This window comes from Pongo pygmaeus, chromosome 9 (genome assembly GCF_028885625.2).
Source record: "Pongo pygmaeus isolate AG05252 chromosome 9, NHGRI_mPonPyg2-v2.0_pri, whole genome shotgun sequence".
In the NCBI taxonomy this organism is placed as follows: domain Eukaryota; kingdom Metazoa; phylum Chordata; class Mammalia; order Primates; family Hominidae; genus Pongo; species Pongo pygmaeus.
Window position 1 is genome coordinate 6,525,907 of NC_072382.2, and position 24,957 is coordinate 6,550,863.

The 24,957-nt window shown below is 55.5% G+C and overlaps 1 protein-coding gene across 5 annotated transcripts in view; it reads right to left on the minus strand.

Annotated features, from left to right (window-relative positions):
- LRP5 (LDL receptor related protein 5) overlaps positions 1-24,957 on the minus strand; it is a 141,880-nt gene that overhangs the window by 43,069 nt on the left and 73,854 nt on the right. For all 5 annotated transcript variants that reach the window (XM_063670817.1, XM_063670818.1, XM_063670816.1 and 2 more), the window contains exons 6-9: positions 23,178-23,574; positions 19,219-19,390; positions 4,229-4,445; positions 1,280-1,569 (exon numbers count right to left, since the gene is read on the minus strand). In XM_063670817.1, coding sequence (XP_063526887.1) covers positions 1,280-1,569; positions 4,229-4,445; positions 19,219-19,390; positions 23,178-23,574 — 1,076 coding nt within the window. The remainder of the gene's footprint in view (positions 1-1,279; positions 1,570-4,228; positions 4,446-19,218; positions 19,391-23,177; positions 23,575-24,957) is intronic.

Consider the following 24,957-nt stretch of genomic DNA (forward strand, 5'->3'; position numbering starts at 1 on the left):
CAACAACAAAAAGCAGAAAACAAATGGTAGAATAATAAATGAGCAAACATTGTAGTTGTCCAATACTTTAGAACAGAGGTCGGCACACTTTTTCTGTAAAGGGGCGGATGGTACATATTTTAAGCTTTAGAGCCCATACAGATCTGTCACAACTCAACTCAGCAGAACAAAACCCACCACAGACAATCCATAAACAAATGCGCTTTGGTGTACACCAATCGAACTTTCTTTTTTTTTGAGACAGAGTTTCACTTTTGTTGCCCAGGCTGGAGTGCAATGGTGCCATCTCGGTTCACCACAACCTCCGCCTCCCAGGTTCAAGCCATTCTCCTGCTTCAGCCTCCCGAGTAGCTGCAATTACAGGCATGCGCCACCATGCCCGGCTAATTTTTTTTGTATTTTTAGTAGAGACGGGGTTTCTCCACGTTGGTGAGGCTGGTCTGGAACTCCTGACCTCAGGTGATACACCCGCCTCGGCCTCCCAAGGTGCTGGGATTACAGGCGTGAGCCACCACACCCAGCCACCAATCAAACTTTCTTTACAGAATCAGAAGGCCAGCCCACGGACCAGTTTGCTAAACTCTTCTTTAGAAGGCAAAAAGTTTTCCTAGGCCAGGCACAGCGGCTCACACCTGTTATCTCAGCACTTTGGGAGGCCGAGGTGGGCAGATCACCTGAGGTCAGGAGTTCAAGACCAGCCTGGCCAACATGGTGAAACCCTGTCTCTACTGAAAATATAAAAGAAAATTAGCTGGGTGTGGTGGTGCGTGCCTACAGTCCCAGCTACTCAGGAGGCTGAGGCAGGAGAATCACTTGAACCTGGGAGGCGGAGGTTGCAGTGAGCTGAGATCATGCTACGGTACTCCAGCCTGGGCAACAGAGCAAGACTCCATCTCAAAAAAAAAAAAAAAAAAAAAAGTCTTCCTGTATTTGTCCTGGCTGTTTATATTTGCACTATAAATGAAGACAGAGTCTGCTAAGCAAACGGGCACCGACAAGAGAGTGGGTGGGGTGTCTGAAGTCAAGCTCAATGGACAACAAACATTTCACATTCACACAAGCATTTCACAAAAGCCCTTGTGTGTGTCTACTGGATTTGCTCATTATAATCATCTTTTTTTTTTTTTTTTAAATAGGCTTGCTCATATTTGATTAGCTTGAACTGCGTTACAATAAATATGACAGTGCTTTAAGAAAAATGTCTGGAGCCTTTGAGGCAGGAACAGAGGCAAGGTTTTCCCATAAAGGCTGCCTGTGTGCACGTTCTGGCCCACGCTACCTTCAGGCTGACGTCTGTCCAGTAGATGTGGTTGTTGGACACATCAAAGTCCAGGGCTGAGGCCTCCTTGACGCCCGTGAGTGGGATGGCCACGTCGTTGTTGTTGGTCTCGAGGGAGATCCTGTGGATGGCGGCTCTGCTGGTGAAGACCAAGAAGGCCTCAGGCACGATGCAGGTCTTCATGTCACTCAGCAGCTCCAGGCCGATGGGGCAGCCACACCGGGTTGCGTGGGGTGTGAAGAAGCACAGGTGGCTGCACCCCCCATTCCTGTCCGCACACGGGTTGGTTCCTGGAAGCGAACACAGAGGCTCCAGTCTAAACACCAACAGCCCAGCAGGGAAAGGGGTGCGGCCAAGCCACACAATGAATGTCGCCGTGAGCCTCACAGCTCAGGGGTGCCAAGCTCAGGACTCACCCCCGGGTTGGGTCCGACCTCATGGCTGGGTTGGCCAGGCTCAACCCTCAAACACACATGCACCTTTCACCTGAAAGCCAGGATGTGCCAAAAGCTCCAACGTGCACAGCTTTATTCCTGCCACACGTCAAACAGGGACAGTAGTGGGGGTGGTGGGAGAACACCTGGCAATGGCAACCAAGTTGTCCCCTGGTATGGCCAAGGGTCAGTATCAGTAACAGCAGTGCAGGCTCTGACCTGACCTTGTCAGGCGCCAGGCACTGGTCCCAGGGAGTCACCTGTCTGAACTCACTCCATCCACCTTGGAGGTAGGAGCTATTCTCATCCCCATTTTTCATTCAGGGAAACTGAAGCGCAGCGAGGCTGCTGAAGGGAGTCAGGAAGTCAGGGAGCAGCTCGGCAAGAGTGCCAGCCCAGTGGTCCAGCCTCCTGGCCTGCGCTCCGGCTCAGGAAGAAAGCAGTTAACGCCTCGGGGCAGGGACCAGGCAAGTTGCCCCTCAGGGCCTCGGCTCCTGAGAGTCCCAGCTAGGCCCTTCCTCCAATTCACAGACATTCCCAGCAACCCTGAAAACTCACGTTCACCCAGGACGGCCAAAGCTGCCTCTTTTTCACATAGTACAGACAGCGTTCGTTTATTTTTGGTCAGTCTGTTAATTTCACTCATCAACCAAAGTGCTGTTAAAATTGGCTTTAATTTAGTGTGAAATACTTCAGCCAAAAAAAGAAGCCTTTTCTCCATCTCCTTTAGTAAACCATGGGGTAAGAGGGGAGGGGGAAAAAGCCCAATTTCTCAGTTTTAAATCACACCCCCATGGAGGCACCCTTTTGTCTTATCTCTGGGGTTTATTTTTTGTCCTTTGAACAATCACTCACAGGTCTGTCTCACCTTCCATGGTGGATAGTAAATGCTTTTTGTTTTTTTTTTTTTTTGAGATAGGGTCTCACTCTGTCACCCAGGCTGGAGTGCAATGGCACGATCTCAGCTCACTTCACCCCCTGCCTCCAGACTCAGGTGATCCTGCCACGTCAGCCCCCTAAGTAGCTGGGACGACAGGGACATGCCACCATGCCCAGCTAATTTTTTGTAATTTTTTTTTTTCTGGTAGAGATGAGATCTCTCTATGTTGCCCAGGGAAGACACTCTCAAATTCCTGGGCTCAAGTGATCCTCCTGCCTCAGCCTTCCAAAGTTCTGGGAGGCAGAACTTTGAGCAGGCATGAGCCACTGCACCTGGCATAAATTTTCTTTTTTTTTTTTTTCTTTTTGAGACAGAGTCTCGCTCTATTGCCCAGGTGGAGGGCAGTGGTACGATACCAGCTCCCTACAACCTCTACCTCCTGGGTTCAAGCGATTCTCCTGCCTCAGCCTCCCGAGTAGCTCGGATTACAGGCGTGTGACACTACACCTGGACTAATTTTTTTTGTTTTTTTTGTACTTTTAGTAGAGACGGGGTTTCACCATGTTGGCCAGGCTGGTCTCAATCTCCTGACCTCAAGTGATCTGCCTGCCTCAGCCTCCCAAAGTAGTGGGATTTCAGATGTGAGGCACTGCACTGCCCTGGCCCTGGCATGAATGCTTTTTTAAAGGAGGCTGGGAAAACTAAATTCGTTTGCATCCCCTGCATGAGGACTGTAGGGTGCGATGAAGGCCGTGAAGGAAGCACTCACTGCTCCAGGGGTCGCCCACAATGCCTCAGCTCCAGGCTTCCGCGGGGCTGTCCTTTCTGCCCCAACCTGCTCCCTCAATTCCCAGCTCCCTCGTATTTTAAAGCCGGGGATCTAACGTCACATCCACCCGACGGGGAACAGAGTCAACCCGGGCATCTCACCCAGGACTGCAGGCAATGCAGCAGCAAGCATCACGTCCTCTGTCCTCTCATCCTTCATCAGCAAAGATTTACTGAGTGCCTCTGACAAGCAGGTGCAGCGCGGGACCCCGGCAGGACACAGAGCCCCTGCCCGCGAGCCCCAGGCCTGTCCCTGCTGCACCTGGATGCTGCTCTCTCCAGTGTAACTCTATCACCTTTTCAGGAAGAGACAAATCATTGTGCCAGACAACGACCTCCTCGGGGAGCGCCCTGAAGATCCTGGCTTTCAGGTGGAAGGTGTGCATGCGTTGGCCACGGGGCAACAAGCACAGCCCAGCCCAGGCAGACCCAGGAGTGAGTCCTGAGCTCGGCACCTGTGAGTTGCACGGCTCTGCCTCCCGTTCCCCAGTGCGAGTAAAGCAAGGAACTACATTAGCAGACGGGGTCACTCGGGGCACGAAGGCTCCCGGCCAGGGCCGGGCACATAGCAGGTGCTCAACAAATGTTAGTCAATTTCTAACCATTCCTAGTCCATAACCACTTCCTAATCAGCACCCTTGGTCCCTTCCCATCTGTCCTTGGCCAGATACTGTCACCTTTCCAGTCCTGCCCTTCCCCAGGGCGGGGCACCTCAGCTCAACACTTATGCCCAGGCATGGACCCGTCACTTCCTCCTCATGCAAGTCTGTGTGGCTGAGCCACGGCTTGGGGCCCCCCTGGACTCACCGACGACCTTGGCCACGTTCACAGCTTTGAGCCCCATCAGGTCGGGCAGCTGGTCAATGATGACGTCCCGGCTGGCCTTGACCTTGTGCACCCGCTCGATGCTGCGGCGCTGCCAGTCAGTCCAGTAGATGAAGTCCCCCAGCAGCGTGAACCCGAAAATGTGCGGGAGCTTGTCCTCCAGGAGGGTCCGCCTCTTCGTCCCATCAACGTTGATCACCTGCAGGACGGGAGAGATACAGGTCTAGATGGGCCAGGGCCACGCCAACAAGAGCCAACCCTGACCCTGCCTGGGGCCTGAGCTGCCCCAAACAAGACGGGTTCAATGCCCAAGAGCCTCAACTTCACCTGCATCTTGCCAGATACCATAAAACACCAGGTATCATGGTTCCCCAGGGGTGCTGGATAAATGACGCTTTCTTTCTTTTATTTTTTGAGATTTTGAGACTGAGTCTCCCTCTGTTGCCCAGGCTGGAGTGCAGTGGCAAGATCTCGGCTCACTGCAAGCTCCGCCTCCCAGGTTCAAGCGATTCTCTTGCCTCAGCCTCCCGAGTAGCTCGGATTACAGGTGCCTGCCACCACGCCTGGCGAATTTTTGTATTTTTAGTAGAGATGGGGTTTCACCATGTTGGCCAGGCTGGTCTCGAACTCCTGACCTCAAGTGATCCACCTTCCTCAGCCTCCCAAAGTGCTGGGATTCCAGGTGTAAGCCACCACGCCCGGCCATGATGTTTTCACTAGGATGCCACGTCCCCAGCTGATAGAGCAGTGACAGGGCCAGCTGAAGATCCCTTTCCCATAGCATCCCCCACCTGTGCTGGGATGAGAAGCAAGATTTGGAACAGACCAGGCAAGCAGGTGTCCTCTCCCGAACCACTGCAAGGCAGCGGCTGCCTGGAGAACCAGGGAGTGCTCCGCAGGAAGGAGTCCTGGGATCAATTAGCAATGCCTGCCCCAGGTGCAGCAATGAGGGGAGGGCTCCAGATCACACCCACCACACAGAGCAACTGCAGGACCTGGGGCAGGACCTGGAGCAAATGTAAGGACCTGGGGCAGTTATGAGCAACGGCAGGGCCTGGGGCAAAGTTCTCCCGCTTCTCTGTGAACTCATTTCCCACTGGGTCACGGCCCGATGAACTCTGAGGGCACTTCTGGTTCTAAGTCTAAGCCTGCAGGTCTCAGATGCTTTCTACCCTGTCTCCTCTGAGATGTAGCAGCTAAATATTTTTCTTGAAGAGTCAATGCTGATTAAAAGCAACCACCGCAAAAGCCACAGAGGAGAAAATACTGTCAAGGTAAAAACACCTGAACCAACGGAAGCATACAGCCGCGTGAGATAGGACGTGGTTCTGATGATCCACGAGCCTGCGGAAATGTATGTTAACAGGAAGGTTGGGTTAGGCGCAACATCCAAGTTCTCCGGCTCTCAGGACAGGATGAAAGAGACATAAGGCCATTAAAGGTAAGCTTCCACGGGCCTCCTGCTACCAGATTACATTTCCAGTTTACCAGAAAAGCGACAAGTCCTCTGTTTTGCAGGTGGCAAAACTGTAAGGCAGATGGAATGCACGTTAAGAAGCAAAGACTTCAGTCATCTGTTGTTGGATGGCACAGGACAAAGCTGCTAGGGCCAGGCGCAGTGTAATCCCAGCCTGTAATCCTAGCACTTTGGGAGGCCGAGGCAGGCGGATCATTTGAGGTCAGGAGTTCGAGATCAGCCTGGCCAACATGGTGAAACCCCATCTCTACTAAAAATATTAAAAAAACGAGCTGGGCATGGCGGCACGCACCTGTAATCCCAGCTGCTCGGGAGGCTGAGGCAGGAGAATCGTTTGAACGCAGGTAGTGAAGACTGCAGTGAGCCGAGATCATGCCATTGCACTCCAGCCTGAGTGACAGGGTGAGACCTTGTCTCAAAAAAAGAGCTGCCAGGAGAGCGGGAAGGGGACTGGCAGCCCTGGGACCCAAAGCCAGGCCCTGCCTCAGCTCTGCCCCCAAGGGGCTCTGCGTCCTCGGCAAGTCCTTGCACCCCCATGGGTCTCGGTTTCTCCACCTGTAACTGAGGGGCTCAGACTAGCCCAGTGGCTAACGTCACAGAGGAAACAACAAAACAGAAAACAACGGCCTGACCCCAACCTGGAGCAATTAAGTCAGAATCGGATGGCCCAGGGCCCAGATATGGGATCATGGTAACAGCCCCCAACGGGCCCAGGTACAGGATCATGATAACAGCTCCCAACAGGCGGTTCTGACAAGCAGGTGGGCGGGAACACGGTTAGACCAGCCCCTAGGACCGTGCCTGGAAGTCCGAGTTCTCCACCCATGCCTGAATGCTCCGGTGTGCAATGAACAGCTGGTGACAGAGACCCGGTTCCAAAATCCTCTAGGGTTCTTCACGTTTTGCCTCCACAACAGGAAGACACGCAAAGGCCATGAATGCACACACCTGTGTGTGACACTCAGAAAACACCTGAGGGGCTGGCTCCATCCCAGCAGCACAGAACCACGCCAGGGAGGAACCCGGCCCTGGCGTACAATGAGGAAGCGCAGGCTTCTCCAAGGACACCCAGCGTGAGAGGAGGAGCTCACAGTAGTGGGGGGAACCCTTGCACCTTCTTCCACTCACAATAACGGGGCTGGGGGAGGGACATCAGCACAGAACACAAACACCACAAAGGAAAGAATCAGCATTTAGAAAAAGAAAGCAATCCAGGTTTCAATCTACCAAAAGGTCACTATTATCTGTTAAATTTTATTTTATTTTTGTAGAGATGGGGTTTCACCATGTTGGCCAGGCTGGTCTCAAACTCCTGTGCTAAAGCAATCTGCCCATCTCGGCCTTCCTTCCAAAGTGCTGGGATTACGGGTATGAGCTGCCGCACCTGGCCAGAGGTCACTATTTTTATTTTTTATTTATTTATTTTTTTTGAGACGGAGTTTCACTCTTGTTGCCCAGACTAGAGTGCAATGGCGTGATCCTGGCTCACTGCAACCTCTGCCTCCCAGGTTCAAGCGATTCTCCTGCCTTAGCTGGGATTATAGGCAAGCGCCACCATGCCTGGCTAATTTTGTATTTATTTATTTATTTATTTATTTATTTATTTATTTATTTATTTTTAGTAGAGATGGGGTTTCTCCATGTTGGTCAGGCCGGTCACAAACTCCCAACCTCAGGTGATCTGCCCGCCTCAACCTCCCAAAGTACTGGGATTACAGGCATGAGCCACCACGCCCAGCCCAGAGGTCACTATTATCTCTTGGAGAGATTTTTCTCTTCTTGCTCTATTTCCACACTTTCTTAATTTTAATAACCAAATTTCCAGACATGCTGAACTGAAGTGAGGCGAGGAAGTCCATTTACCTGGCTTCACTGAAGAGCAGTAAAAAGGAGCCCACAGAGGGCCCAAGGCAAACAAGGGTGCTGGGCAGCGGCCGGCAGCCACTTCCTCCCTCTCTACCCTTGCTCCACACTCCCAGATGGCCCCAAAACAAAGTGAGAGGAGGCCACGGGCTGTTCCACCCGGCTGGGGCTGGCTGTAGCCTCGGCAAGCGCAAGACGCTGGCTCTGGGCTGGCAGGGCCTGCGGAATCTCCTGGATGGGCAGAGCCTCCCACAGAGACCCCTATGGTGGCTCAGAAGCCACTCCCTGAACCTCACCACTTTCCACCTGGATTCCAGAACCCAGGACACTCCCCTAAGCTCCCTACTTTCCACTCAGATTCCAGAATCCCGGGACACCCTGTGGACCCACCAACTGGGAAAACATCAGGCTCGCAATGAGCAGTTCTCAGTTGCTCTATTACTGGAGGAAGGAATCCCAAAGTGGCCTTCTGAGGACAACTTTCAGCACACCATGACCGGCCCAACCCATCGGCAAAAGCCACTCTGCTGGGTCAGGCCTCCCCCAGACCTGGGGCAGGTTCCCTCTGGGCCGACTCAGGAGGCCTCCGCCTTTCCTGGAGCCAGATCTTTCCAAGAATGCCTGAGCCAAGCCAAGCCTCTGGGCGTCAGGGGACAAGACACAGAGAACGTGCCCGTCCTGGCTCCCGGGAGGGAACAGGGCCAAAACAGAGTTCAGAAATAACAGGGGCCAAATTTAGGACACCCAGGAACGCCAGCGCCGGAAGAGAACTTGGGAGATGAATTTTCCAGGACAGAGGTCAGCAAACTTTTTTGTAAAGGATAGAAAATATTTTCAGCTTTCAGGCCATAAGGGTCTCTGGAGCAGAAAGCAGCATGGAGAGCACGTGACTGAACAGGCATGGCTGTGTTCCAATACATGTTTTTTTTTTGTTGTTTTTTTTTTAAAGAGGCAGGGTCTGGGCTCTGTCACCCAGGCTGGAGTGTAGTGATGCGATCTTGGCTCGCTGCAACCTCAAACTCCTGGGCTCAAGCGATCCTCCCACCTCAGCTGCCTAAGTAGCTGGGACCACAGGCGTGAGCCACCACACCCAATGCTTTTTAAATATTTTTTTTTAGAGATAAGGTCCTGCTCTGTCACCCAGGCTGGAATGCAATGACATGATCATAGTTCACCTCCCGATCACTTGAGCCCAGCCTCAAACTTCTGGGCTTAGGTAATCCTCCCACTCAGCCTCCCAAATAGCTATAGGCACACACTACCACACCCAGCAAAACTTTATCAGTGAAAAAACAAAAACAGGCTGGGCTCCGTGCCTCGAGCCTATAATCCCAGCACTTTGGGAGGCCAAGATGGAGTTCAAAAACAGCCTGGGCAACATAGAAAGACCTTGTCTTTACTAAAAATAAAAAAAAATTAGCCAGGCTTGGTGGCACGCACCTGTAGTCCCAGCTACTCACAAGGCTGAGGCAGGAGGATCGCTTGAGTCTGGGAGGTCAAGGGTAGGTACAGCGAGCCCTAGCACTGCACTCCAGCCTGGGTGACAGAGCGAGACCCTGTCTCAAGAAATTATTTATGGACACTGAATTTTGAATTCCATATAATTTTCATGGGTCATGAAACCTCCTTTTGATTTTTTTTTCAAGTAATTAAAAAATGTAAAAACTACTCAGCTTGAGCATGGTGTAAAAACAGGTGGCAGGGCTGGATCTGGCCCGGGGGCCGTAGCTCTCGACTCCTGCTCTAGGAGTTCTGCGCACTTGTTTTTCAGGAAATGAAACTAGACCCGAGAGGCTGTGTCTGACGACAATGAGATGGTCCAGCCAGAGGCCATCAAAGTGTCCAGCCCTGTCCTCTCCGAGCTGCCAGCTTCTGTCCCATTCCCAGGGTGAGCAGAACAGGCGCGCGCCCCTCTGACCAGAACACCAAGGAATGTGCCAGCCGCTGGCTGCCAGCTGGGAGGGAAGGACGGGAGATCCCAAAGCAGCCCACCCTAGCTGTGCTCTGAGGGGCAGGGCTGCCACCGTTCTGCAGGCTGACTCTGCACAGTCGCCTGCTGTGCAGTGTTTTTACGAAGAACCCTGTGTTTCCTCTGACTCGGTTGTGCAAACAGACATGAGCTCAAGACCCACCCTCTGACAGCATGCGTTCAAAGGGGAGAGTTCTGTTGTCTGAGGGAAGAAGTATCCCACTCTGTCAAATGCAAAACCCAAAAGGAAACGGCAACAGTTATCTTGCTTCACGTAATAAAAAAAGATCTTATACATATGTGCGCGTGTGCGCACACACACACACACACACACACACACGGCTCTGCAGTGCCAAAGCCCAGGGGTATAGCCTCTCCCCAGATCCCTGGGAGCACAGTGCAGCCAACAGACCCTGTCCCATCACTCCTGCTGTGAGTGATGTCACCTCCACCCACTTAGCAGAAGTCAGCGGTGCCTGTCAAAGGGCATGAGGTTTGGGGGTCACTCCTGACCCAGACCTGGTATGTCCCCCGAGTCCCCATCAGGGGTCAGCATGGAGACCCCAACTCAGGCTGGACCTCAGAGGGTCTCTGCTCTGGGAGACCAGGCCGGCTCACAGACAAGCGAAATGACAATGATGATGGTGATGATGACGACGGTGATGGGAACTTGGGCCAACCAAACGCACAGACCCTGGAGGGGCATAGAAGGGCCACAGCTTCCAGCCTCCAGGCAGGGACCAGGTGTCGCCATTTGGAAAGAAGACCTTCCCTGGGATGCCAAGGAGGCAGGATGTCGCCACCATGGCATACGGCTGGAGTGACCCAGGCTTCCAGGGGAGAGGGCCGGGGGCAGCTGGGCACATGGGGCTGGGGTTCGGGAGAGGGCTGGGCTGTCCCTCCAGCATGAGGGCACGGCCAGCGGGTGGGAAGAGCAGCACTGGAGCGTGGGCCTCGGAGACCCGCAGAGGTGCCAGACCCTGCCACTTTCACACACAGCCGTGTCTTGTGGCACAGGATATAAAAGCCATGGCAGAGCAGACGGGAGAAGGGGAGGGTAGAGGGGAGAAGGACAGGGCAGAAGGGAGGGGCAGGGCAGAGGGGAGAAGGGCAGGGCAGAGGGAGAGGGGCAGAGCAGGGGGGAGAAGGGCAGGGCAGAGGGGAGAAGGGCAGGGCAGAGGGGAGAAGGGGAGGGTAGAGGGGAGAAGGACAGGGCAGAAGGGAGGGGGCAGGGCAGACGGGAGAGGGGCAGGGCAGAGGGGAGAAGGGGAGGGCAGAGGGGAGAAGGGGAGGGCAGAGGGGAGAAGGGCAGGGCAGAGGGGAGAGGGGGAGGGCAGAGGGGAGAGGGGAGGGCAGAGGGGAGAGGGGAGGGCAGAGGGGAGAGCGGGAGGGCAGAGGGGAGAAGGGCAGGGCAGAGGGGAGAGGGGCAGGGCAGAGGGGAGAGGGGGAGGGCAGAGGGGAGAGGGGGAGGGCAGAGGGGAGAGGGGGAGGGCAGAGGGGAGGGGGAGGGCCGAGGGGAGAGGGGGAGGGCCGAGGGGAGAGGGGGAGGGCCGAGGGGAGAGGGGCAGGGCCGAGGGGAGAGGGGCAGGGCCGAGGGGAGAGGGGCAGGGCCGAGGGGAGAGGGGCAGGGCCGAGGGGAGAGGGGCAGGGCCGACGGGAGAGGGGCAGGGCCGAGGGGAGAGGGGCAGGGCCGAGGGGAGAGGGGCAGGGCCGAGGGGAGAGGGGCAGGGCAGGGGGGAGAGGGGCAGGGCCGGGGGGAGAGGGGGAGGGCAGGGGGGAGAAGGGCAGGGCAGGGGGGAGAGAGGCAGGGCAGGGGGGAGAGGGGCAGGGCAGGGGGGAGAAGGGGAGGGCAGGGGGGAGAAGGGGAGGGCAGGGGGGAGAGGGGCAGGGCAGGGGGGAGAGGGGCAGGGCAGGGGGGAGAAGGGCAGGGCAGAGGGGAGAGGGGCAGGGCAGGGGGGAGGGGGCAGGGCAGGGGGGAGGGGGCAGGGCAGGGGGGAGAAGGGCAGGGCAGGGGGAGAGGGGCAGGGCAGGGGGGAGAAGGGGAGGGCAGAGGGGAGAAGGGCAGGGCAGGGGGGAGAAGGGCAGGGCAGGGGGGAGAAGGGCAGGGCAGGGGGGAGAAGGGCAGGGCAGGGGGGAGAAGGGCAGGGCAGGGGGAGAGGGGCAGGGCAGGGGGGAGAAGGGCAGGGCAGAGGGGAGAAGGGCAGGGCAGGGGGGAGAAGGGCAGGGCAGAGGGGAGAAGGGCAGGGCAGGGGGGAGAGGGGCAGGGCAGGGGGGAGAGGGGCCGGGCAGGGGGGAGAGGGGCAGGGCAGGGGGTAGAGGGGCAGGGCAGAGGGGAGAAGGGCAGGGCAGAGGGGAGAAGGGCAGGGCAGAGGGGAGAAGGGCAGGGCAGGGGGGAGAGGGGAGAAGGGCAGGGCAGAGGGGAGAAGGGCAGGGCAGAGGGGAGAGGGGCAGGGCAGAGGGGAGAGGGGCAGGGCAGGGGGGAGAGGGGAGAAGGGCAGAGGGGAGAAGGGCAGGGCAGAGGGGAGAAGGGCAGGGCAGGGGGGAGAAGGGCAGGGCAGAGGGGAGAAGGGCAGGGTAGAGGGGAGAGGGGCAGGGCAGGGGGGAGATGCTCCCAGCCAGGCCTTCCCCTGGCTGAGCCCAGGTAGGCGGGGAGGCAAGAACGTGTGGGCTTGGTCCTGAGGGGACATGCTGGAGGCTCACAGGAGAAGCTGAGTGTGGCTGCAGGTGTCCCAGGTTCCAGAACTTCCAACCCCCGGGGATCTAGACTCGGGAAGGGGGCTAAGGAGGTGTCCCGGGGCAAAGCCAGCACAACACTGGAATTCCTAGACCAGGAGGCTGGAAAAACGGTGAGAAGAGGCACCTATGCGAAGCAGAAGGGAGGTGGGGCCGCATCCAGGGGACCTCAGCCCACGACCACTCGGGCCTCACACGCGGTGGGGCAGGACTTGAATGTGGTTCCAAGCAACCCGCAGGTGTCAGGACTGCCCTGGGTGGGCCCCAGCAGGTGGGGAGGGCACTCAGGGCTGGAGCCACCGCCACTCCCAGCTGTCACTGATGATGGCAACAGCTGGTCACAGGATGGGGCTAAAACCCCTGTGTGTGTCAGTCAGGCTGCTGGGGCGGCCTGGAAGCTGATTCCCAGGACAGCTGTCACAGACAAGGCCAGCAGGAGGGGCCTCCCAGACCCATCCGCTGTCTCCGCTCCACTCTGTAAATCTGTTGTGGGCGTCTCTAATGCCATCTACATGAAACCTCATTTCACAGACCTTTGTTCTTCTCCCAATTCATCAAGGGATCAGCCACAGCTGCCCGTGAAGTCCTCTCATGCACTGGGAGCTGAAAACCTGGAGCCTGATTTTGTGTTCAAAGGCAGGGCCCGGCTAGCCCCCAGCAAGCACCTTCCTCCCAGCGCCCAGCTCCAGAGCCCAGCTGCGCATGCCACCGCGTGGAATGGAATCCTCTTCTCCCACCACTCCCCAGCAAAGGTGAGCGGCAAAACACGACCAGGGCTGGTGTGGGCTCCTCATTACCTGGGTTGGCCGCTTCGTTGCCTCCTGACATAGCATCTTAGAAATGTTCCCATTGTTCCAAATGTGTCTTCTCCCTGACCCCATTTATACCTCCCCCAACCATCCCTTCCACCTGGAGTCCAACTGCACCCTCAAAGAGCCATGGCTCCTTGCACCTCAGCTGTCCCCAGTCCCCAGAAGCCACCACAACCCCAGCAGCAGCCACTGTCCCCGCCATTGCCTGGGACGCAGCTGGCACACACTGCACGCTCAGTGGGTGTTTGCTGAATGCGCCTGCAGGCCCAAGACCCTCATGTGAGATGGGGGTCCACAGCAGGAACACTGGCGCATCCACCCCTGAACAAAGTGCCAGGAGGATTTGCTCCTGGCGCTGGGCAAGGACCTGAGAAGCGGCCATGACTCGCAGAAGCCTGAGAACATACCCAGGAGCGGAGCCCACTTGCAGGAGGAAAAGACGCACCAAACTCCAGCAGAAAACACAGAGCCAGCACCTCCATGGGCACATCCGAGGTGTCCCGGGGCAGGAGGTGCCGGCAGGAATCTCGAGGCTAAGTCAGCTCTGGACGTGCAGGTGGATGGCAGGGCGGGTCTCGGCATCCACTTGCACATTCCCAGAGAGTGTGCCACCAGGGCCACAGCGGGGAAAGGGACCCTTGATGAGGTAGTCTGAAAATGCCTATGCGATGTATCCCCCTCTTAGAAACAGCTTGTGTAAGCATATGAAGGGCCCTGAGAAGGCCTGCAGTGAGGCACCCCAGCAGTGCCCAAGTTCCAGCCACCAAAGACACCCGTGCCTCGTGCCATCACTCTTCATCCTTCAGTATCTCTCCTTAGGCCTCCAGCGATGAGCTCCAAATCGTCAGGTAATGAGCTTCCAGTGCGTGACCGCAGGGTGGCCTGCTCCATGACCCCCCTTCTGCTACTGTGACACCCCCACTTCAATTCCTCGGTTGGTCCTTTTTTTTTTTTTTTTTTTTTTGAGATGGAGTCTCACTCTGTCGCCCAGGCTGGAGTGCAGTAGCGGGATCTCGGCTCACTGCAACCTCCGCCTCCCAGGTTCAAGCGATTCTCCTGCCTCAGCCTCCCAAGCAGCTGGGATTACAGGTGTGCACCATCACGCCTGGCTAATTTTTGTATTTTTAGTAGAGACGGGGTTTCACCATGTTGGCCAGGCTGGTCTTGAACTCCTGGCCTCAAGCAATCCACCCACCTCAGCTTTCCAAAGTGTTGGGATTACAGGAGTGAGCCACCACACCCAGCCACCTCGGTTGCTCTCAATGTGTTCCAATCTTGCTTTCCTGTCCTGCCATGCTCACAGGGTGTCTTTCCCTGGCCTATTTTGAAAGCCAAGGACGTGACCCCCGCCTGTTCCCTCTCTCTGCCCTTCTACCTCCTGACCTCCATCCCTTCTGTGTGTCCAGCACCACGGCCTGTAAGCCTCATATTCCCTATAGCAACCCAGCACTGCGTATAGGGCTTTGAGGATGTATAGACAGATTCTTAAAGTGGGAAATCGGGCCGGGCACGGTGGCTCACACCTGTAATCCCAGCACTTTGGGAGGCCGAGACGGGTGGATCATGAGATCAGGAGATCGAGACCATCCTGGCTAACATAGTGAAATCCCGTCTCTACTAAAAATACAAAAAAATAGCCGGGCGTGATGGCGGGCGCCTGTAGTCCCAGCGATGTGGGAGGCTGAGGCAGGAGAATGGCGTGAACCCGGGAGGTGGAGCTTGGCCAGTGAGCCGAGATCACGCCACTGCACTCTAGCCTGGGCGACAGAGAGAGATTCCGCCTCAAAAAAAAAAAAAAAAAAAAAAAGTGGGTAATCAACACGCAGTGCTCACGTCGTTGTGACACGAAGGCCCCAGCAAGCGCAGTTCCTGGGGGTGAGCTCCTGCGACCCCCCTGTTCCTGGACAGCTCCGCTTCCTCCTGACTTCATTTCTCTTCTTGCTTTGTCTGACTTTGCCAGATCCTCTGAGTCTTCTAACTTCCCAAGGACAGTATGGAGAATGTGGAATTCCTTCCTTTCACCTGAGATGCCTTCCCCATTCCCCAGAACCCCCCCATCCTACTCCAGTCTGGACCACTGAGATAATAAAGTGACTTCAGGATCAAACCACAGACATCGTGTATCCAATGTGGACAAAACGCTCCTGTTTTGAGCTTTGGTGTTCTCATCTGAAAAATGTGGGAGCACCCTGGGCTACATCCACAACACTAGGAAGTGGTAAGGATTGGAGCTTGGTCGGCTGTGGGGTCAGACGGCCCAGAGACCCCCTGCTCGCTGTGTGACATGACAAAAGCTGCTGTTCCCTAAACCTCATTTCTCGTTCGCAAATGGGGACTGTGAGACGTATCTCAAAGTGCTGAGGTGTGGCAAGCCTGGGACAAGACGCTCAGCATCCTAGTTATCAGGGAAATGCAAGGCAAAGCCACATGGGACACCCACTAGGCTGGCTGTGATGAATGTTTTTATACATTTTTATTTATTTTTATTTTTGTTTTATTTTAGATGGAGTTTCACTCTTGTCGCCCAGGCCGGAGTGTAGTGGCGCGATCTTGGCTCACTGCAACCTCCGCCTCCCGGGTTCAAGTGATTCTCCTGCCTCAGCCTCCCAAGCAGCTGGGATTACAGGCACCTGCCGCCACGCCCGGCTAATTTTTATATTTTTGGTAGAGACGGGGTTACACCATGTTGGCCAGGCTCGTCTCAAACTCCTGACCTCAGGTGATCTGCCCGCCTCAGCCTCCCAAAGTGCTGGGATTACAGGCATGAGCCAGCGCACCCGGCTGAATATTTTTTTTAATGGAAAAGAAGCGTTTGTGAGGAGGTAAAGTCAGAACCCTCACACACTGCCGGTGGGGATGCAGAACGGCGCAGCCACTGTTGAAAACAGTTTAATGGCTCCTCAGTAAGTCAAACCTAACATTACCATAGGACTCAGCAATCCTACCTCTACCCATATATCCAAATAATTCACAACAGGTGTTCAAACAAAAACTTGAATTCAAATGTTCACAGCAGCATTATTCATAGGAGACAAAAGGTGGAAACCACTGCCCACCAGAGACAAACAAAATGTGCTCTGGCCATACAATGGGATGTCATCCAGCCACAAAAAGGAAGGAACTTTATTTGCTGTTTTTTCTTTAGACAGGGTCTTCCTCTGTTGCCCAGGCTGGAGTGCAGTGGTGCGATCATAGCTCATTGCAGCCTTGACCTCCTGGGCTTAAGCGATCCTCCCACCTCAGCCTCCCAGGTAGCTGGAACCACAAGTGCACACCACCATGTTTGGTTAACTTTTAAAATCTTTGGTAGCTGGGGTCTTGCTAGGCTGGCCAGGCTGGTCTCAAACTCCTGCCTCAAGTGATCGTCCCGCCTTGGCCTCCCAGAGTGTTAGGATTACAGGCCTAACCCACTGCACCCAGTCAGGAATGAGGTTCTGATAACGTGTGACAATGTGGGGATGAATCTGGAAAACACAACGCTATGGAAAGAAGCAACATGCAGGGGCCACATATTGCAGGATTCCAGTCACACAAAACGTCCAGAAAAAGTGAACCCCCAGAGACAGAAAGTAGATTAGTGGTTGACAGAGGCTGGGAAAGAAGGGAGAATGGGCGTGAGTGCCGGCGGGCATGGGGTTTCCCTTCAGGGCAGAAGAAAGTGTTCTACAAGTAGATAGTAGCAGAGATACCTGCACTACATTGTCCTCATACTAAATGCCCTGAATTGTTCACTTTTTAACAATTTTTTATTTATTTATTTTTCAAGACAGAGTCTTGCTCTGTCGCCCAGGCTGGAGTGCAGTGGCGTGATCTCAGATCACTGCAGCCTCCACCTCCCGGGCTCAAGCGATTCTCCTGCCTCAGCCTCCCGAGTAGCTGGGACTACAGGCACCTGCCACCATGCCCAGCTAATTTTTGGATTTTTAGTAGAGACTGAGTTTCATCATGTTGGCCAGGCTGGTCTCGAACTCCTGACCTCAGGTGATCCGCCCACCTCAGCCTCCCAAAGTACTGGGATTACAAGCGTGAGCCACCATGCCCAGCCTGAACTGTTCACTTCAAAATGGTTAAAATCATCAATTTTGTGCTATGTTTATTTTACCACAATAAAGAAAATCATTGAGCTGGGTGTGGTGGCTCATGCCTGTCATCCCGGCACTTTGGGAGGCCGAGGCAGGTGGATCGCTTGTGCCTCAGGAGTTTCAGCTTGGGCACCACGGTGAAACCCCATTTCTACAAAAAAAAAAAAACACAAAAACTAGCTGGGTGTGGTGGTATGTGTCTGTAGTCCCAGCTACTCAGAGGCTGAGGCGTCAAGATCACCTGAGCCCAGGGAGATTGAGGCTACAGTGAGCCGTGATCGCGCCACTGCACTCCAGCCTGGGTGAGCGAGCAAGACCATGTCTCAAGAAAACCACTGCTGAGACAGTACACAGAACAACGCCTGTCACAGGCCTGGTGTGCCACAGACAGTACACGGAACAACGCCTGTCACAGGCCTGGTGTGCCACAGACCCGTGAGTCCCTGACCTGCTCCCACGGGTAGCGGGGATGCGTGAAGGCAAATCATCCTCAGCGGCCCGCAAACATGGGCCTTGCCAAAAACAAAACATTTACAAGGAGCTCCAGCAGGAAATGGCCACACCTGCAGCTTCTAGGGTTTTCGTGGGAACGGCATCCACTCAGCTTCCCCTATCCCTGGGTTCCCCACCCTGAAGGTGCTGAGACTCCTCCCGCTCAGAAGCAGGGTCTGAAATCCTGCAACACAGACACACACTCGTGTTCTCCATCCTGCCCTGCCCTGCAAGCTGCCTGATTCGGGCCTCCCCTGGGAGCCTGAGGAGAGCAAAGGTGACCCCGATGGTGACGTCAACAAGGACTGATGCGGCTCAGGAAAATCCTTCAGAAGCTGCTGGAAAGAGAGGGAGGCGTCCACCCTGAGAAGAGACACCGAGGAGAGGCACCCCGAGGACAGGCACCAATGTCACCTCAATGGGTGACGATGGTGCGATGGGGACACATGTAACATATCACTGGCACCAAGAGCACCTCAAAATATGCTCAATAGAGGCTGGCGCAGTGGCTCATGCCTGTAATCCCAACACTTTGGGAGGCCGAGGCAGGTGGATCATGTGAGACCAGGAGTTCCAGACCAGCCTGGCCAACATGGTGAAACCCCGTCTCTACTAAAAATACAAAAATAGCCGGGCGTGGTGGCGGGCGCCTGTAATCCCAGCTATGCGGAGGCTGAGGCAGGAGAATGGCATGAACCCGGGAGGCGGAGGTTGCAGTGAGCTGATATCGCGCCACTGCACTCCAGCCTGGGCAACAACAACGACAACAAAAACAAACAATCAATCAAACAAAATCAAACAAAAACAAACAAAAGACAAACAAAAAAGCTCAAGAGAGGCTCCACAGGTGAGCAAAAAGCAAGCTGCCAAAGCACGCCCACGGGACGACGCCACTGAAACCCGACCACAGCGGCAGGGCGAGGCTGTGTCCACGGGACGACGCTACTGAAACCCAACGACAGCGGCAGGGCGAGGCTGCACCCAGCATAGGGAGAACAGACATCTATGGAAAAACAAAACTGCCTTCAACTGCTTGGGAACCAGTCACCAAACTCAGGCCAGCAGCTGCCTCTGGCTTCAACAACACCCATGTTTTCTGTCTTAAGCAGGGCAGTGGATATGTGATTAATTTTTTGTCTTAATGTTGTATTGTGAAATAATTTAAGTCTCACGGCAAGTGGCAAAAGCAGTGCAAAACCTGTGTCCCCTTTGCCCGGGCTGGCCTCAAACTCTTGGACTCCAGCAATCCTCCCACTTCAGTCTCCAAGTAGCTGTGACTACAGGCGCCCGGCCGAATGGTAACATCTTACACAACCACAGGACGTTGTGTAGCGCTACCCTCTCAAGGCATTTTTGTCAGAAAGTATTGTAACTATTTTCTCAAGCATTCCATGTGGCCAAATAGCAGAGCACAGGCACCCATCGGTGCCTCGCCGATATGTATGTCTGGCTGCAGGTGGTGGCCGGGCCTGGCCTCTCGGGAGCCCAGGGACAGCCGGGCAGGGCCAGGCCTCCTGGATCAAACACGTCCATGGGAGCCTCACCTCGATCTTGTCTGTCTTGGCGTCTCCCCAGTAGAGCTTCCCTTCCTGCAGGTCCAGGGCCAGGCCGTTGGGCCACCCAAGGGAGGCATTGACCAGTACACGCCGCTCCTGCCCATCCAGGTTGGCACACTCGATTTTAGGGTTCTCTCCCCAGTCTGTCCAGTACATGAGGCTGGAGAAGAAGCAGAAGTCCAAGACCCCATGAGTCTGTCTGGTCTCTGCACTGGTCCCCAGTGCCAAGAACAAGGCCTGCCCCCAAGCCGGCCCCCATCACATGGGTAAATATTGATGTCAGTAAATATTGGTGTCGGTAAATGTCGGTGCTGGTAAATGTCGGTGTTAGTAAACGTCGGTGTCGGTAGATGCTGGCGTTGGTAAATGTCAGTGTCGGTAGATGCCAGTATCGGTAGATGTCAGTGTCAGTGAATGTCAGTGTCGGTAAATGTTGGTGTCGGTAAAAGTCGGTGTTGGTAGATGCTGGCGTTGGTAAACGTTGGCGTTGGTAAACATCGGTGTTGGTAAATGCCGGTGTTGGTAAATGTCAGTGTTGGTAAATGTTGGTGTTGGTAGATGCTGGTGTTGGTAAATGTCAGTGTCAGTAGATGCCAGTGTCAGTAGATATCAGTGTCAGTAAATGTCAGTGTTGGTCAATGTCAGTGTTGGTAAATGTCGGTGTTGGTAGATGCTGGCGTCGGTGTCAGTGGTAGATGCCAGTGTCAGTAGATGTCAGTGTTGGTAAATATCAGTGCTGGTAAATGTTGGTGTTGGTAAATGTCAGTGTTGGTAGATGCCAGTGTAAGTAGATGTCAGTGTTGGTAAATGTCAATGTTGGTAAATGTCAGTGTTGGTAAATATCGGCGTTGGTAGATGCTGGCGTTGGTAAATGTCAGTGTCGGTAGATACTGGTGTTGGTAAATGTCAGCGTCAGTAGATGCCATGTCAGTAGATGTCAGTGTCGGTAAATGTCAATGTTGGTTGAGGTCGGTGTCGGTAGATGTCGGTGTCAGTAGATGTCAGTGTCGGTAGATGCCAGTGTCAGTAGATGTGAGTGTTGGTAAATGTCAATATTGGTAAACGTCAGTGTTGGTAAACGTCGGTGTCAGTAAACGCTGGTGTCGGTAAATGTCGGTGTTGGTAGATGCTGGTGTTGGTGTCAGTAGATACCTGTGTCAGTAGATGTCAGTGTTGGTAAATATCAGTGTTGGTAAATGTCGGTGTTGGTAGATGCCAGTGTCAGTAGATGTGAGTGTTGGTAAATATCAGTGTCGGTAAATATCAGTGTGGGTAAATGTCGGTGTCAGTAAACGTCAAACATCGGTGTTGGTAAATGTCGGTGTCAGTAAATTTCGGTGTTGGTAAATTTTGGTGTTGGTAAATGTTGGTGTCAGTAAATGTCAGTGTCAGTAAATGTTGGTGTTGATAAATGTCAGTGTTGGTAAATATTGGTGTCAGTAGATGCTGGCATTGGTAAATGTCGGTGTTGGTGGATGCCATGTCAGTAGATGTCAGTGTTGGTAAATGTCAATGTTGGCAAATGTTGGTATTGGTAAATGTCAGTGTCGGTAGATGCCAGTGTCAGTAGATGTCAGTGTTGGTAAATGTCGGTGTCAGTAAGTGTCAGTGTTGGTAAATGTCGGTGTCGGTAAATGTCAGTGTCGGTCAATGTTGGTGTCGGTAAACGTCCGTGTTGGTAAATGTTGGTGTCGGTAAATGTCGGTGTCGGTAGATGTCAGTGTTGGTAAACAGTGTTGGTAAATGCCGGTGTCGGTCAATGTCGGTGTTTGTAAATGTTGGTGTCAGTAGATGCTGGTGTCAGTAAGTGCTGGAGGACTGAGCATGCCAGCGGCAAGCCCAGTGACCAGAGTCCCTGGGCTTCCACCCTGTGCAGGCCTCACCGCACCAGCCCTTGGACTCTCAGGGGTCAGGAGCTCATCTCTCATCCCAAAGGTCAGTGGACAGAAATGACCCTGCCCAGGTCTGGGGCAGCCTCACGTCTGACTGGCGGGCTGGAGGAGCTGAGCACCTAGAGGAAGAGGCAGAGCAGAACCTTCTGCACATAGCTGAAGGGCTCCCCTATGCAAAGGACAGGTGACTTGTTCCCTGGGGCCCCTCAAGGAGGGAACCCAGATCCTGGGGTGGCAGCTCAGGGGTGGAGGTTCTGAGGCCCCAGGTCACAGCCTCTGCTTTAGCTGTGTCTGACCCAGCCAGCCAGCCCCTCTTGCCTCCCGCTTCCAGCTCGGTGCCCCTCCCTGGACCCCACGACCTCACAGGTCAGACTGCCAAGCCCATTTCCCTGGGATCCTCAGACTCATGAAACCAGGGCTAGGAGGGACCTTGGAGTCAGCTTCCCCATCCCTTCCTCTTTCACAGAGGAGGACACCGAGGCCCACGTAGACAGTGACTTAACCAAGCTCCTGACCTCAGGGCCATGTTCCCTTCACTGTAGCTGGCAACCAGTTCCTGTGCCTCTTGCTAAAGCCCCTGGGGACCCCACTTCTCACCCTCATCCGCCCTTCTCGGGGCACAACCCAGCCCTTCAGCCACTGCCATGGAGCAGCCCTTTCCCACATGCCTCCGTGCCCCAGGGTCCACGGAGGGCTGCTCGAGCCCTGCCCTCTGCCTGCTGTGCTCCCGCTGCCTGCTGCCTGACATGCTGGCTCCTAGACACCAGTCCACTTGCAGGAAAAGCTCCCCGGCCAGCACACTCACAACCCCCAGGGCCGGGCCACGAGCACAGGCTCCACAGCCCGCAAATCCTCTGCCCGCCGCTGCCCGACGGGCGCCCTGGGCAAGTTACTTCACCTTCTGAGCTTCAGGTCCCAGGGCCATGAACCTGGAAACACACCTGGTGCCCAATAAGTGCTCCACAGAGGGCAGAACCGCTACTGACCTCCCAGCTCCTCTGGGATTTCCCATCGGCACCCACAGCTCCACTGTGCCTCCTCCATCAGGGTTTTCCCATTCAGTGTTCTGGGTTATGAGCCCCCAAGAAGGCCCCTGGCTACTACCCTCTGAGCCACTGGGGCGGGTCTCAGAAAGGCTCCCCTACTGACCAACAGACTCTCTGCTTTCACAGACTTCTATGCTAGAAAGCTGGAGCCACACTGCCAGGCCCAGCCCCACACCTGCCACATCCTGCTGTGTGACCCTGGGCAAGTCCCTGAGCCTCTCTGGGCTTCAGTGTCCTCAACTGTACAACTGTACCTATCCCCCTGGATGAAAAGACCCATGGTGTGCAAAGTGTTAAAAGAGGCCTGGCCTGACCGGGCGTGGTGGGTCATGCTTGTAATCCCAGCACTTTGGGAGGCTGAGGCAGGTGGATCACCTGAGGTCAGGAGTTTGAGACCAGCCTGGCCAAGATGGTGAAACCCCATCTCTACCAAAAATACAAACATTAGCCGAGCACGGTGGCAGGTGCCTGTAATCCCAGCTACTCGGGAGGCTGAGGCAGAAGAATCACTTGAGCCCAGGAGGCAGAGGTTGTAGTGAGCTGAGATCGCACCACTGCACTCCAGCCTGGGCGACACAGTGAGACTCCATCTCAAAAAAAAAGAGGCCTGGCCTGTACTGCTGTACTGTGGTCAGTGTCACAGAGGCTGCCCTTACTGTCACTACTGTCATCCTGGAAATCAACCCGGTGGACCGTTCCATTCTACAGATGAGGAAACTGAAGCCAGGGGAACAAAGGGCTCACTCCAGGTCTCCAGGGCTTTCTATGCATGGACCCAGCAGCAGCACCAGACCACCAGGGTGCTTGTTAGAAACCCAAGTCTTCAGCCCCGCCCTGGAGCTCCTGAATCACCGCTCTGGGGGTGGGGCCGAGCTGCCGGTGTTTTAACAAGCCCTCCTCCGGGTTCTGATGCAAGACAGTGTTCCAGAATGACAGGTCCAGGTCAATCTCCCTCTCGCCTGTGCTTGGCCTGGCCCTGGCTCCAGGCCCCGGCCCCCGCCCGTCTTACCCCATCACGGGGTGCAGTGCGATGGCTCGGGGCTCATCCAGGTCCTCCGACACCAGGATCTTGCGGGAGGTGCCATTGAGGCGCGTCACCTCGATGCGGTCCGTGCCCGTGTCGGTCCAGTAGAGGTTTCGGGCCACCCAGTCGACTGCGATGCCATCAGGGTCGTTGATCTCGGTGTTGACCAGCGTCTGCGCCCCAGACCCGTCCAGGTACGCCCTGCGGATGGCCCGCACCTCATCATCCGTCCAGTAGACGTAGCCCTCTAGTGGGTCGTAGTCGATGGCAATGGCGTGCCGGATGTCGTCCACCTGCAGGACGATGTCGGTGAAGTCCGGCGTGTCCAGCGAGATCCTCCGTAGGTCCGTCCGCCGGGCCAGCAGCAGCACCTCCTCGGCTCCTGTGGAGACAGGTGCAGTGGGATCAGGGGTCAAGGGCCTGCAGCAGGCACAAGACTAGGCCTGGGGTGGGCCGGGCGAGGGAAAGACTCAGCCAGGCCCCCAGGGCTCTCCTTGCAAAGGCTGGTGATGTTAAGGTGACACACAATCAGCCCATGCTACATGGTCACTCGTTCATCCTCATGACACCTCTGGGAGGCTGGCACTGTTTGTTTCCTCATTTTACAGGTGAGAGAACTGAGGCACAGAGAGGTTATGCATGCAGCTGAGAGCCACACAGCCAGGCCATCGGGCTTCAACTGCTGGGTGGCAGCTGCCTCACAGTCCCCCTGGTTTCCTGCCAGCCCCTCTCCTGGCCACAAACCAGCCCCAACCACAAGTCCCTCCGGGTACCAGGCTGCAGACCCAGCTGCTGGCCATGCTGCTCAGTGTCCCCAGCACGCCCACCTTGCAGGGGCTCATCCTTCCTGCCCAGGTCGACACCACTTCATCTCTCCCTCCCCTCCACCACCGAGGGCAGCTTCAGGCCCCAGCACCGTGCCCGGGGGGCTCCTAGGCAGGGCCAGACGCACCCGTCAAGTGAATCGCCCTCTTTGCTCAACTGCCCAGATGCTCCCGGGCCACCGAGATGAAGGGAAACCCTGGTTCTGAGGCCTAAGACCCGGGGGCACTTTCAGGAACACCAAGAGCTAACACAGAGTTTCATGACCACGTGATACACCAGGCAACACAGGTGCGAGACCAGAAACACCTCCGGGGCATGCGTTCTGGTCACGGCTAGACCCAGGGCCCCGGCTCCTTGGATGGGGCTCCACCGCGGCCTCCACACAGCTGGGCCATCAGAACATAGCGATGACCCCCAGTAACTCAGACCTCGTTTCTAAATAGGGTCCCACAGAGAACAGGCAACGCACTGTCCACACACTTCCAACTAAGTTTCAGAACCACGCCACGAAGCACCCACCCCACAGCCACCTGGGTCTCTGCTGCACCCCAGGGCCAAGCCTGCTGCTGGCTGAGCAGCTTGAGGCCACACCCCTCCACGGCATAGGTGGACAGGGTTCAGAGCGGCACTTAGGCAGGTGGATGAGGGGAAAGCCTGGTCCTCTCAGGATGTCCTTGCAGACAGGCTGGACACAGCTGGGGACAGGTGGATGCTCAGGTGATTCTGGTCTCAAATAAAAGCCCCCTCTCTAGCTGAGGGCAGGATTTGCCAGCCCTCAAGACTTGCATGTGTTAAATCCCCAAGGAGAGTTCTCTCTGCTCCAGGCATCTGTGCCCTGCCTAACTCACCACCGTGACCTGACGGCGTACAACCGGCACAAGAGAAGCTCAACTCAGGCTCCCTCGGTGGCCACAGCAACACTCTGAGAGCATCTGAGCAG